This window comes from Pangasianodon hypophthalmus, chromosome 19 (assembly GCF_027358585.1).
Source record: "Pangasianodon hypophthalmus isolate fPanHyp1 chromosome 19, fPanHyp1.pri, whole genome shotgun sequence".
Taxonomy (NCBI): Eukaryota; Metazoa; Chordata; class Actinopteri; order Siluriformes; family Pangasiidae; genus Pangasianodon; species Pangasianodon hypophthalmus.
The window spans coordinates 21225524-21240778 of NC_069728.1; the positions used below are offsets into that span (position 1 = coordinate 21225524).

The window sequence follows — 15255 nt, forward strand, 5'->3', positions numbered from 1 at the left end:
TCATAGTTTCCGGTTTAACTTTCAAGGATAAACTTTAACGTCCTAACTAGAACAGAACATACACATTTTTAAAAAAAAGACCAGTTTTCTATATTTCATTTTTTATTGCTTTTATTCATGCTGAATGTAGGACGTCTGACACACCTGATTGGAACTGTCTTTTATTTTAAACAAATGAAGAAAGCTATTTTGCAAATTCCGCACCTCCCTCACTGCTGAAGTGGGAAAACATTCCAGTGTAATAATGAAAAATCACAATATGTAGATGTTTGAAATTCAGATTGCTTGAGACAGATGGGATCTGAGTGTTATTGTTCAGTAGGGTTGGTGATCTTGCCCATGAAGAGGATGCTCTTGGTGCTGTCCTCCACAATGAAGACCAGGAAGGGTCTGTTGAGGTTCATGGTGTTTGGTAGAGACATGGGCATGATCTCTACGGTGGTGGCAGCAGCTGCTTCAGTTCCTTTCTCATCCACCTTGAGGACTGCCTGGTGGAGAACCTGTGGGTAGAGCATGAAGGTCTTCATCAAACCTTTACACAACTAAAGTTTTTCAACAATCCATTTAGCCAAAGAACTTTCTTTGGTGGGACTGATTGACCTTCAGATCAATCTTCACATTTCTCAGCATACCTTGGAAGCCTTCAGTTTGGTCTCCTCACTCATCCCTGAGAAGTCGGCCTTGTCAGAGAACGCTTGAACGATACCCAGTTCCTTTAGAGTGTCCCCAAGAGAGAAGGAGGCAGAGATGGAGAACTTGGGCAAAAGAAGTCTGAGAAATCTGCAGAGCAAAATGGTGGACGTCAGTACAGTCTCAAATCCAGAGACGATCGTAGTCAGGACTGAATCCTGAAATTGTCCACATGGCTATTCAGAAGCTCAAGCGTAACTACAGATGTAACCCAAATACACTGAATTCACCTCCATTTAATATTTTGTGGCTTCATTAAGTTGTGAATGAGTAACTCTCAGAGCACGATATAAACAAATAAAATGCAAAATAACAGGATGTGCTGGATCAAGTGCTATTTTATGTGCTGCTCAGTAATGAGGTGGAAGTCTGAATACTGTTCAATTAAACCAAGTGATTAATGTGATCATTATAACTAGCATTATTCATGCAGCAATACTGTATATCGGCTATGTACTGGATTCCAACTAGATTTATTTCATTGCTCCCCATCCTCTCGTTAACATCCTCTCATTAATAACCTCTCATTAATAACCTCTCATTAACATCCTCTCGTTAACAACCTCTCATAAATAACCTCTCATTAACATCCTCTCATTAATAACCTCTCATTAACATCCTCTCATTAATAACCTCTCATTAAAAACCTCTCATTAACATCCTCTCGTTAACAACCTCTCATAAATAACCTCTCATTAACATCCTCTCATTAATAACCTCTCATTAAAAACCTCTCATTAAAAACCTCTCATTAATAACCTCTCGTTAACATCCTCTCGTTAACATCCTCTCATTAATAACCTCTCGTTAATAACCTCTTGTTAATATCCTCTCGTTAACAACCTCTCATTAATATTCTATCATTATCCTCTCATTAATATCCTCTCATTAATATTCTCTCTTTAACATCCTCTTATTAATAACCTCTCATTAATATCCTCTCATTAATAACATCTAATTAATATTCTATCATTAATATTCTCTCGTTAATATTCTATCATTAACATCCTCTCGTTAACATCCTCTCGTTAATAACCTCTCATTAATATCCTCTCGTTAATAACCTCTCGTTAATATTCTATCATTAATATCCTCTCATTAACCTTCTCTTATTAAAATCCTCTCATTAATAACCTCTCATTAATATCCTCTCATTAATATTCTATCATTAATCTTTTTCATGTTTTCAATTGTCTCTTGCGTTTATATTACATTGTATTATATTTGATATCAAAGAAGAACAAACACTGTTTCCTCCTTCAGTCTGTATTTTCTATCCCTGCTTTTTGTCAGGTTTAACGGTGAGTGTTCGTGTTTGAAGGCGATGGTCTAGATGCTGCTGAAAAACCCCATCTTGGAAGCTTCTCCTCAAGAAAAATCTTTGTGTAACCCAACTCTGTATATGAGGAACTTTCCCCTCAGAACTTTTGGACTTATGTCACTGACTCTGCATACAGTCCTGACAGTGCAGAGATGCGAAAAAAGGGAACGAAGGTGTTATAAATTTACAAACAATGAATAGAAAAGAGTGAATCAACTTTAAAAGATAAGTGATTCAGTCAAGCCAATTACTAAACAAATACCTGATTGATTGCCACTTTGTTTATTTCCCAAGAAAATATGGCTGTAGTTGGAAAGAAACATGTGGACCAGAGTCCTGAGCCTGAAGAGTATTTTAGTTGACCAAACTGAAAACTGTAGCAGAGACAATCAGTGCATGAAAGAAATAGCTGTAGTTTAAGAACTCCAGATTTCTAAACATAGAACCATCACAGCTCCTGTAGCAGATCCTCGGTTTCAGTTTGATCAATCATCCACTTATGTAAATTATTCAGGTGAAAGCAGCTCATCAGACCAAAAACTAGCTTAGTGAAGTGATGACGTGGATGTATCTCATCTCTTTACACTGCATGGCTCTAGTCTAAAGCAGTAATATGTACCACCACAAACCAAAACAATCGATGTCTTATTTATAACCATGAACTAATCATTAATAGCTCAGCATTAAAAGGTGACTGTGTGATGAATTCCCCTCTCTGTGCACGAACAGCGCTGCTTTGGTCTTTTATTCCATATGAAGTCAGTTAGTCATGTTTATACGTGCGATTTCGATTTCAATCTTATCTCCACACCATCTTCTCATTAGTTTATTCTCTCTGTTGGGTCATGATGGTGTTCACCTGCTTTGGGTTTAGTTTGTCTAGTTTTTACCTTGTTCAATTCAATTCAATTTTATTTGTATAGCGCTTGTACATTGTCACAAAGCAGCTTTACAGAAATAAATGGATTCACAAAAAAAATATACTGTTGTGTCTTAGTCCCATAAAGGCATTCATAAATGCAGTAATATATCAGTAGGAATTATACTATAAGTAGGAGGAATTCAAGGCTATCTTCTCTCACTCTAGGTTTCTGCTTTCCTTGTTTCTGTTTTCTTACACAGTTGAGGCCAAAAGGTTACATCCACCTAAGCTAAAAGTTTTCCACACAATTCATGTTACAATACTTTTCTATTAGTCAACAGTATCTACTATGTTCACATCAGACACATCAGAGACATTTATTTCAGCTCTAATTCACTATATCAGCCTTACAGGGGGTCAAATGTTTACATACACCATGTTGACTGGCAGATTCCAGAAACTGTCTTTTACAGAAAATTAATTTTAGAATCCTTTGATTGGCCAGTTGTCATTATTAGAAGTTACCTGGAGCACATTTGTGGCTGTAAAAGGGCCTACCTTTAGAGGGCCTAGGTTTTGCCTTTGACACCATGTGGAAATCCAAGCAACTTTGCCAAGACCTCAGGAAAAAACTGTGGACCTCCACAAGTATGGTTCCTCCTTCCATGCAATTTCTAAACAACTGAAGGTACCATGAGGATCTCTACAAACAACTTCAGACTAAACAGAAACTGCATCATTCCGGTAGAAAGCACAAATGAACTCCCAGGGATGAACAAATGAACTTTTTTCCAAAAGGTTCAACTGAACCCCAAGGCAACAACATAGGAACTGAAGGATTTGGAAGTATCTGGTACCAATGGTATGTACATCCACCAAAGTCCTACATCACTTCGGCCTGAAAGGCTGTCATGCTGGGAAGAAGCCCCAATCCAAGAACTGCATAAAAAAGCCAGACTGGAGTTTCCGTGTGATCACCAGCCTTTTAGACGAGTGTTCTCTGGTCAGATCAAATAAATGACATTGAACTGCTTGGCCAGAACGATGAGTGCTATGTATGGAGGAAAAAGGCTGAACACCATCCCAACTGCGAATCATGCCGTGGGGGTGTTTTGCGGGAAAAGGGACTGGCGCGCTTCAGAATATAGATGGCATCATGAGGAAGAAAGCTTATCTAGAAATACTGAAACAAAAAGTCAAGGCATCAGCCAGAAAGTTCAAACTTGGTCACAGCTGAGTCTTCCAGCAAGACAATGATCCCAAACGAACCTCCAAAGTTGCTTGAAATAGCTTAAAGACCACAGAGTGAAAGTATTGCAGTGGCCATCACAAAGCTCTGACCTGAATCTCATAGAATATTTGTGGACTGAACTGAAAAAGTGTGTCAGAGCGAGGAGGCCCACAAACCTGCCTGAGATACACCAGTACTGTCAGGAGGAATGAGCAAAGATTGCAGTAAAGTATTGTGAGAAGCCTGTGGAAGGCTACAAGAGTTTCAAATTCAAGTTCAAGCAATTAAAAGGCAACCCCCTCTTAAGGAAAAAAAAGTAAATACTCTAATTGACTTGATGCAGAAAATGTATGTTAAAGTGAAATGTGTGGAGTTGAATGTCTGTAGCCTTGCTGTGTGTAAACATTTGGCCACAATTGTATTTACTTACACTTATTTTTCCATTCTAATCTTTTCTTGATTTAACTCGTATGACTGTGTTTTACTGCAACCTGTGCTATAAAATTCACCTGTCGTACTCGACCTGGTGTTACCTTCTAAATAGTTTGTCATGCCAGTACTTCAGGTCTTCCTTGCTGAGGTGCTTCTCCACCTCGTCCAGTTTTCCCTCATCAGGCAGAACGATCATCATGGAGGTGTTTCCTTTGTAGGGCACCATGATGACAGAGGTGAAGTTATCCCGATCCTGGTAGAAGTCATAGCGTCCAGTTCTCTTCATCATGTCCACAGTCACCTTGGTGTTCTCATCCACGTGGAAGTCAGCTTTGTGAGTGTGCTCCACCTCAAAGGGCTTCTCCCATTTACCTAAGAAGATTCAAAGGTCTAAGATTTGGTACTTATGCAGTAATTGAAGTAAGAAAGTTGTAATTTTTTGCTGGAACATACCTCTGAAATAGATGTAGTTGATGAGCACCATGATGGTGTCTTGGTCCAGGCTCTTGACCATGTCAGTGATGGTGTCCTTGGTCTTCTTGGCGATGAACTTGTTGATCTCTTCGACAGCAACTTCAGGTTTGGAAAAGTCCACACTGAAGGCCTCTGTACGGTAGAAGTGCTGAAGATCCTTCAGAAACTTGTCAACAGGTTTGAAGCCTTCTCGGACAGCCAGACCACCTCCTGTCTCCAGCAGCATGGCCTCCTGGCTGTGGTCCAGCATGTGCAGCAGGTGCTCATAGGCTTCATTGACCTGATCCTCTGTGATGGAACCGTAACCCAGAGTGCTGAAGATTTCTGAGTGGGTCTCCCCCTTGGCTCCCAGAGCCAGCATGGACAGAGCCATGGAGATACTCAGTGGAGAGAAGAAGATGTTCTTGCCCTTGGCGTCAGCATGGCTGGAGAGTTTATTGTACAGGGTGAAGGCGAAGTCAGCATTGTGAGGTGAGAGTTTGTGGCATGAATCGTCTTCTCCATTGTGACTGGGATGGGGTTCATCCTTGCCATGGTGGAGATGGTGATGATGATCTGCTGAATGTTCTCCATGATCGTGGCCCTCATCGTGGTCAGCCAAGGCCACCATCAGCAGGAGGGCAAAGGTCAAACAGCACTGGATCTTTCTCCACATTTTACCACCTGGACAGAGTGTAACACACAATGTTTTACTTAATCAGATTTTAATAATAATTTCTTGCTTGAAGAACTCGTTCCCTCACCAGCCTCTCTTTTTTTCTCTCTCTTGAAGTTAATGAGAAAAAAAAGCAGATTGACATGTTACAGAGAAACCGCAAAGCAGCATAAACTCCTCTGTCCTGAAGACATGTTACACATGTGTAAGTTATGTTAAAGTTAAGTTAAATTGAATAATAAAATCGTGAAAGTTACTATATACAGTGGATATTAAAAGTCTACACACCCTTGTTAAAATTATAGGTTTTAAAAACAATCATATAGCAACCAACAAAATTCAAGTGAAAACAAATAGAAAGGTTTTAGGGGGAAAAAAGAAAAAATGTACAATAACCTGGTTACATAAGTAAGCACACCCTTTAACTAATACTTTGTTAAAGCTGCTTTTTTTGTAGTAAAGCACTCAGTGTTTTTGGGGAAGAGTCTATGAAATGTTTATTCCACTCTTCCCGATAAAAACGCTCCAGATCTATCAGATAGCGAGCGGATCTCCTGTGCACAGACCTCTTCATATCATTCCACAGGTTTTTGATGGGATTTAGATCTCGGCTCTGATTGGACCGTTCCAACACTTTGATCTTCTTCTGAAGTCGTTCCTTTATTAATTTGGATTTGTGTGTTTTGGGTCGTTATGGTGCTGGAAAGTGACATGTTTCTTCATCTTCAGCTGTCTAACAGAGACCTGCAGGCTTTGTGTTAAAATACATTGGTATTTAAAGCTATTCATGATTCCCTCTATATTAACTAGCGTGCAGTCCTAGCTGAAGAGAAGCAGAACCATAGCATGACGCTGCCACCACCATGCTTCACCGTGGGTTTGGAGCTCATTGGGTGATAAGTTGTCTTGTTTTTGTGCCAAACACATCTTTTAGAATTATTTCAAAAACATTCTAGCTTGGTCTCATCAGACTATAACACATTTTTCCACAGGGTTTGGGGTGATTTAGGTGGGCTTGGCGTCAGTCTAGCCGCCCTACCCCATATGTTCCAGATGTTTATGCAGCTCCTGTAATGTTGCTGTAGGTCTCTTGGCAAGCCAAGTTTTTGCCTTGTCCTTTCATAAATTTTGGAGGGACGTCTTGTTCTTGGTGACATCACTGTGGTGCTCCATTTTCTCCACTTGTTGATGATGGCCTTCACAGTATTCCATGGTACATCTAATGCATTGGAAGTTCTTTTGTACCCCTCTCCTAATAGATATCTTTCGGCAGTGAGATACCGTAAATGCTTTGTAAGCTCTTTGCAGACGATGGCTTCTACAGTCAGCTGAAACCAAGAAGATGTGAAGAAAATCCTACAGAAACAGCTGGTATTTATTTGGGGTTAATCAGAATCACGTCACTGATGACAGCTGTATGATAATTACTTTTGAACATGAGTCTGAATGTGATTGGTTCATTCTGAACACAGTCACATGACCTGTTATAAAATGCTGTGCACACTTATGCAACCAAGTTATTGTGAGTTTTTTCTTTTCTAATTTGTTTCTGTTTGTTTTTCACGTTATTTCACGTGAATGTTGTTGGTTGCTGTTTCACATTAAAGATTTATCTTGGTTTCTCTCTTTTTTTGCATCACAAAAAACCTGTAATTTTAACGGGGTGGTGTAGAGTTTTTATATCCACTGTAAGTCCAAAGCTGAAGTTTAATGACCTGGTGTTTCAGTCAAGCTACAAAGATAAATCACCTAATTCTCATTTATAGTTACTGCAAATTTAACAGCACGTCTTTTTAAATGGTTTCACAATATTACATGAGCAGGAGAGTTTTCTATTCTGACAATTGGCCAGGTGATTTTCTCTAAAAAATAAATGTAACAAAGATTGTAAAAGCTGAACCTTCTTTTTATTATGTTTATATTGAGCTTTATTATTTAAAAAAGTCTCTAAATATCTTTTATAAAGTTGGCATTATTGAAAATGATTTCCTACTTCATGATAAAAAGAAAATGAAAAAGAGACAAAAGGAAAACTCCTAAACAGGCAGCATATTTTATAGTTTATTTTAGTTTTAAACCTCATATGCAAAATTCATAGCTTTTCACAAATTATATTAAATAAATCTATATATAAAAACAAACAATAATGTATGACTTGATCAGAATCTGTAATTTTACAGTTAAAGTAAATCACTTACCCTCAGTGCGTCTCTCAGCGTTAGATCTGATCGAGATTTGGTGTAAAGTCTAATGAAAATCTCTTAAACATTAACTAACTCTCAGCCCCTGTTCTGTGCACACTGATGCATGGTGCTCGGATTCATTTTCCCTGATTCGTACTGGAAATGTACTCATATGTGGAAAAAACCCACAAAACTGTAAAATATTGTTCTATATCTAGCTTTAGCTGTAAATAAACGAGTCACGGCTCAGTGGTGGTGAAGAATCTCAGTTAGGTGATGAGTGTACAGCACTGTGACTCTGTTTTTATTGCTATAGCAACTGCATTTGACTCAATTGATAACTAAATGCTGATAATCTGTAAAACAACAATTGTGATGCATGAAAGTGTGAATAGTGTTAGAAGTACTTAAGGTTTAAAATTGTATGCTGATGACACAATCCAGTTCTAAAGGAAGAGGTTATTTAAAAAAAAAAAAATAATAATAATAATACCAGTGCTGACCCTGTCCACCACCCAAAGCTCCTACAATGGGCACGTGAACATCAGAACTGGATCATGGAGCAATGGAAGAAGGTGGCCTGGTCTGATGAATCACATTTTCTTTTACATCATGTGGATGGCCGGGTGTGTGAGTGTGTGTGTGTGTGTGTGTGTGTCGCTTACCTGGGGAAGAGATGGCACCAGGATGCACTATGGGAAGAAGGCAAGCTGGTGGAGGCAGTGTGATGCTCTGGGCAATGTTCTGCTGGGAAACCTCGGGTCCTGGCCTTCATGTGGATGTTACTTTGACACGAACCACCTACTTAAACATTGCTGCAGACCAGGTTACACCCCTTCATGGTAACGGTATTCCCTAATGGCAGTGAACTCTTTCAGCAGGATGATGCTCCCTGCTACACTGCAGAAATTGTTCAGGAATGGTCTGAGGAACATGATAAAGAGTTCAAGGTGTTGACTTGGCCTCCAAATTCCCCAGATCTCAATCCGATCGAGCATCTGTGGGACGTGCTGAACAAACAAGTCCGATCCATGGAGGCTCCACCTCACAACTTACAGGACTTAAAGGATCTGCTGCTAACGTCTTGGTGCCAGAAACCACACACACCTTCAGAGGTCTTGTGGACTCCATGCCTCGACGGTCAGAGCTGTTTTGGTGGCACAAGAGGAACCTACACAATATTAGGCAGGTATATAGTAAATGAATTAAAAAACAAGGCTATGGGTGATGAATATGTACAGAAGCTTATTGAGCAGATAATAATATGAATGGTATTATACTAGGTTATAATAGAAAAACTATAACAGGTGTATAAATATATGCAAGTTGTTGTTCCTCTTTCAGCTGCTCCCGTTAGGGGTCGCCACAGCCGATCGTTGGTCCGTATATTTAATCTGGAACAGTTTTTAGGCCAGATGCCCTTCCTGTCGCAACCCTCCCCAGTTTTATCCATCCTTGGGACCGGCACTGGGAGCGCACTATCGTGAGAAGCTCCACTGGCTTGTGTCGGTCCCTGGCCAGGAATCAAACCCAGACCACGGCAGTGAGAGCGCTGAGGTCAAACCACTAGTCCTCTAGGGACCTCAAATATAAATATATGCAAGTATTAGTCAAAAAAAATGTAAGAGATATGTACACTGTCTATACAACAGCACCCAGACTCTCCATGGATAATATACGACATATATACAGATAATATTACAGTACAGAAGGTACACATGATGGCCTGTGAAGTACGGCAAAAAGGGCTGATCTGCTTTTATTAGATGTTATTTCCTCCCTATTACCAGTCATCTCAATTTTACTCATTTTCAGTGGCACTGTTGTAATTTAAAGGCAGAATAATTAATATAACGAGAGTGACAGTAGATCATGCCTTAAATGATTAAATAAATTAGTGTCCTCACCACTTTTACTGCTGTCTGACGTCCACCTTAACACGTCACACTTATCAGTATAACCGTAAAGATCATTTAGTTATTATTGATTAATCCCTGGCTAAGCCACAGGAGATCTGCATCTGTGTTTCTGGCAACTGTCCGAGTAGCTCATAAGCCTACAGTCTGAGTAACGATGTGCTAAATGAGCTCTGAAAGCACAACAGGAGTGCAGAAGGTAGCTTCCATCTTATCATTTAACAGTAGGGTTTCAGTAATCAAACATTTTTATTTGAACAGGTATTATTCAAATAAATAGCTAGCTGGAACACAGGGTTCCTGGTTCTGTCCTATTTCCAGGTTATTGCAGCAAACCGAAGTAGGCACAGCATTGATTATCTGACTGAGAAGCACAACTCTCCAAAACACAAACCCATTTCTTAAAGGAGAACATGACACGAGTACAGAAATGATCAGGAAACTGGAAACTGGAACCTGGATTTGAACTTTAACTTCCTGTGCACTGTAGAAATTATCATTTGATGCCTTTTAATACCTGTGTGTAACAATCGATTTAAAAAAGCCTCTATTTCAAACATATGTGGTGTTTATGTGATTTTTTTCAGAACCGATAGAGAGACGTGACTATAAAATGGTAAAAACCTGCTATTTAAAGTACAACTATTTTAAAACTGAACAGAGAATAAATAAGAATCTTTGTTTATAATTCAGACAAAATGAAAGAAAACAATTTTCACAGCAAACATGAAGCTCCAAATTGGCTCTTTGTGAGAAGACACGATTTAAAGCAAGTCTCAGTGCTAAAGAATTCCCGATTATTGAGCAATATGTATGATATTTCATGTCATGCGTGACATCGCAGACCTCAGCAGGTTTATCTCATCTTATCATGTTTCGTCTGTTTGACTACAAACGTAAATAAGCAAATGATAACTTAAATTACAAAAGCAAACAATGAGTCACTTTAATTTGTAAATGTTTATTGCAATTCATATTGGAAGTGTTATTAAATCTGCATTCTGTGTTAATCAGAAACATCAAGATACAGGCAACGTACAGGTTTAAATAAAAACCTCTTCTTCTTCTTTGTGTCATTTTGTTCGTACAGTGATCACATGGGGCTCACGCTACACCTGAAAGGAGCTGTGACGTGTTTCTGTAAATCCAATCCTGCAACGAAAGTGCTAACTACTAAATACATGCTCTTCAATCATAGCATGTTCTAGATTGGATGGGATCTGAGTGTTATTGTTCAGTAGGGTTGGTGATCTTGCCCATGAAGAGGATGCTCTTGGTGCTGTCCTCCACAATGAAGACCAGGAAGGGTCTGTTGAGGTTCATGGTGTCTGGTAGAGACATGGGCATGATCTCTATGGTGGTGGCAGCAGCTGCTTCAGTTCCTTTCTCATCCACCTTGAGGACTGCCTGGTGGAGAACCTGTGGAGAAGTTTCACACATGCATGAGAGGTCTTGAGCATGTCAAGAACTTGTGTAGAAGGATTAACCCTCTGATTTCTCGACATACCTTAGAAGCCTTCAGTTTGGTCTCCTCACTCATCCCTGAGAAGTCTGCATTGTCAGAGAACGCTTGAACGATACCCAGTTCCTTTAGAGTGTCCCCAAGAGAGAAGGAGGCAGAGATGGAGAACTTGGGCATGTGCAGGTCCACAGAGCTGAAGAATAGAAACGTTATTAGAGAATAGTGTACTAGAGTAGAATGTTTGATTACCTTCTGGTTCAAATCAAATTCAAGCAATTAAGCCTTGCTGTGTGTAAACATTTGGCCACAACTGTACTTACTTACCCTTATTTTTCCATTCTAATCTTTTCTTGATTTAACTCGTATGACTGTGTTTTACTGCAACCTGTGCTATAAAATTCACCTGTCGTACTCGACCTGGTGTTACCTTCTAAATAGTTTGTCATGCCAGTACTTCAGGTCTTCCTTGCTGAGGTGCTTCTCCACCTCGTCCAGTTTTCCCTCATCAGGCAGAACGATCATCATGGAGGTGTTTCCTTTGTAGGGCACCATGATGACAGAGGTGAAGTTATCCCAATCCTGGTAGAAGTCATAGCGTCCAGTTCTCTTCATCATGTCCACAGTCACCTTGGTGTTCTCATCCACGTGGAAGTCAGCTTTGTGAGTGTGCTCCACCTCAAAGGGCTTCTCCCATTTACCTAAGAAGATTCAAAGGTCTAAGATTTGGTACTTATGCAGTAATTGAAGTAAGAAAGTTGTAATTTTTTGCTGGAACATACCTCTGAAATAGATGTAGTTGATGAGCACCATGATGGTGTCTTGGTCCAGGCTCTTGACCATGTCAGTGATGGTGTCCTTGGTCTTCTTGGCGATGAACTTGTTGATCTCTTCGACAGCAACTTCAGGTTTGGAAAAGTCCACACTGAAGGCCTCTGTACGGTAGAAGTGCTGAAGATCCTTCAGAAACTTGTCGACAGGTTTGAAGCCTTCTCGGACAGCCAGACCACCTCCTGTCTCCAGCAGCATGGCCTCCTGGCTGTGGTCCAGCATGTGCAGCAGGTGCTCATAGGCTTCATTGACCTGATCCTCTGTGAGGGAACCGTAACCCAGAGTGCTGAAGATTTCTGAGTGGGTCTCCCCCTTGGCTCCCAGAGCCAGCATGGACAGAGCCATGGAGATACTCAGTGGAGAGAAGAAGATGTTCTTGCCCTTGGCGTCAGCATGGCTGGAGAGTTTATTGTACAGGGTGAAGGCGAAGTCAGCGTTGTGAGGTGAGAGTTTGTGGCATGAATCGTCTTCTCCATTGTGACTGGGATGGGGTTCGTCCTTGCCATGGTGGAGATGGTGATGATGATCTGCTGAATGTTCTCCATGATCGTGGCCCTCATCGTGGTCAGCCAAGGCCACCATCAGCAGGAGGGCAAAGGTCAAACAGCACTGGATCTTTCTCCACATTTTACCACCTGGACAGAGGAATGAAATTCAACTTAGTGTATTTTAGAGAAAGTATATTCTTCTCTTAGTGGAAAAAGTGGAAATCTGAATCAATAATAATACAGAGATTCCACAGGATGTGACTGAGGTTATTCATTATTAAGGTTTAGGACGGAATCAGACAACCTCTTGCCAGGATTGGGAAGAAAGTCATTCACTTGCGTATCACGAGCCTCAGTCACACACTGCTAGCTAGCGTGGATGGAGCATATTTCTGTGTCTTCAGCATAGAAGTGAAAAATAAATCTGTGTTTATGGATCACTAACAGTAGCATTGTGTGTACAATAAAAACCAAAAGCAGACCTTTAGCCAAGCCTCGTTACATTCTGCACATCAGTTTTTACATTTTATTGAATATAAACCAGGAACAATCAGTCAAATAGGAACTGAATTGAACTGAAGCATAAAGATCTGCTACTATTCGTCCATTCAGTTAAGCATGTGAAGCTTTCTATCGTAAGACAGGAAATGGAAATATATTCAGTTATAAACTAGTTTCTTAGCATCAGCTACAGAAAGCAGATTTGATCTAGGTTATTGTTGATGAAAAAATGTCTAACAATTATTATTAATATTTCTATTTCTGTTCATCCTTAATCTGCTTAGCACGATCACGTGGAGTTCGATTGCTTAGCACATTTCTGTGTCATCAGCATAGCAGTGAAAACGAACCGTGTGTTTATAGACGTCTAAACGTGTTTAAAGAAACACTAGCTTAGCACCGAGCTCTGTTACACGCCGTTCTTCTGTTTTATTGAATTAATTTTTTTATTGCAATAATTTATTGCATTGTTTATTGATGAACTAAACATTAGCTTTAAACGCTAGATCACTGCTATTCCCAGAATTTTTATTAAACTGCGCAGTTCGTATATAGGTTTACTGTTTATTTCTTTTTTTATTATTATGCACACATTTTATTTTGTATTTTACTTTGCTATTTCAGTTTTCCTCTAATGCTATTAACTCTTATTTAATTCACTGCTTCGTTGTCGGAGCTCTGAGAGGAAACATTTCACTCACGTTGTACGTTTTAATCCTGCTAAAGTGTGAATAAATCTAAATCCGAGTAAAGTTTTCGTGTTAAAGATCTCCGAGTCTCTGACGATGGAAACTGTTCCCTTACAAACAAATATAATCAATTATAATAAATATTCCTATAAAGCTTATAATATCTGTTGTTAAAAATGAGCCTGTTTCGAATGAATCTAAAACCCATTTCAGATCTTCTGATCTTCTGAACTACTTACCAGCGGTGTCCTGTCCAATAGGAGACACTTAGCATGGATTTTCTGCAGCTTATATCCTCACCGTCAGCTAGACACGACGGATTACACATTAACCAGCCAGCTAACATCGTACTCTCTAGTCCAATCAGCCACGGCTCGGTGATGCAACATGTTTACAGCTGAGTCAGGAGATTTCAGCTTCTACACTGCAGAGGCGGAAAACTATTTCACTAACAAGCAAATTTCACCAATCCTACGCAGAGAAGTTAAAATCTAAATTAAAAATACTGAATAATAATTAAAAAATTCGGAATAATGCTGTAATATGAATGTGATATGAATTCAGAACATCAATGTTACATTTAATTTCACTGTTAATTCCTCAGAAAGTACCAGGTGTGTCACAATAACTACGTCATTTTATGCATGATATAAACCGAATGTAAATATAAAAACAGGATGAAAATGCAATTTCACTGCTGATTTTACAGAAAGTAGAGTTTGTAGAACTTTCAACGTCTGTATAAACTTTACAAGAAAAGGCTGTTTAGCTTCAAACTCTCCTGAAAACGTTTCTGAAACATTTTGCTCTTATGATTTTTTAAAATACTTTACTTGTGCAAGTACATGAATTACACAGTGTCCAAAACATCAGGATGAGAATGGGAAAGGGAAGATGGATGGGAATGGGAATGAAAACGGGAAAGGGAATGAGAATGGGAATGGGAATCTGGATGGGAACAAGAACGGGAACGGGAATGAAAACTGGAACAGGAATGGGAATGAGAATGGGAACAGGAACAGGAACGAAAACGGGAATGGGAATGGGAAGGTGTTGAGCAAATTCCGCATATGCAACAGAGAAGACACAGCGGCTGAGAAAGTGTGTATAGAGCGAGTGTAGAGCATGTGTAGAGTGTGTGTGTAGAGTGTGTGTATAGAGCATGTGTAGAGCGTGTGTAGTGTGTGTATAGAGCGTGTGTATAGAGCGTGTGTAGAGCGTGTGTGTAGAGTGTGTGTATAGAGCGTGTGTAGAGCGTGTGTATAGAGCGTGTGTATAGAGTGTGTGTAGAGTGTGTAGAGTGTGTGTGTAGAGAGTGTGTGTGTATAGAGTGTGTATAGAGTGTGTGTGTATAGAGTGTGTAGAGTGTGTGTAGAGTGTGTGTAGAGTGTGTATAGAGTGTGTGTAGAGTGTGTGTGTAGAGCGTGTGTAGAGAGTGTGTGTAGAGCGTGTGTGTAGTGTGTGTAGAGCGTGTGTGTAGAGTGTGTGGGTAGAGTGTGTGTAGAGCATGTGTAGAGTGTGTG

General features: G+C 39.8%; 1 protein-coding gene across 1 annotated transcript; it reads right to left on the reverse strand.

The window, feature by feature from the left end:
* Positions 1 to 93: 93 nt before the first annotated feature.
* Positions 94 to 12889, reverse strand: LOC113525589 (uncharacterized). Its single transcript, XM_034313849.2, has 9 exons — positions 12847 to 12889; positions 12006 to 12689; positions 11654 to 11924; positions 11272 to 11419; positions 10994 to 11183; positions 4990 to 5673; positions 4638 to 4908; positions 633 to 780; positions 94 to 500 (listed from the first exon to the last, which is right to left on the reverse strand). The coding sequence occupies exons 1-9, from the start codon at positions 12872 to 12874 to the stop codon at positions 309 to 311; spliced, it is 2616 nt and encodes an 871-aa protein (XP_034169740.2). The 5' UTR covers positions 12875 to 12889; the 3' UTR covers positions 94 to 308.
* Positions 12890 to 15255: the final 2366 nt, after the last annotated feature.

Coding starts and splice junctions, on each gene's coding strand:
- LOC113525589 (XM_034313849.2), bottom strand. CDS start 12,874: ATGACTTTCTTCCCAATCCTGGCAAGAG. Junction 5,674..10,993: donor CACCAACCCTACTGAACAAT/AACACTCAGATC, acceptor CACTCTGTCCAG/GTGGTAAAATGTGGAGAAAG. Junction 4,909..4,989: donor CAACTACATCTATTTCAGAG/GTATGTTCCAGC, acceptor GAATCTTCTTAG/GTAAATGGGAGAAGCCCTTT.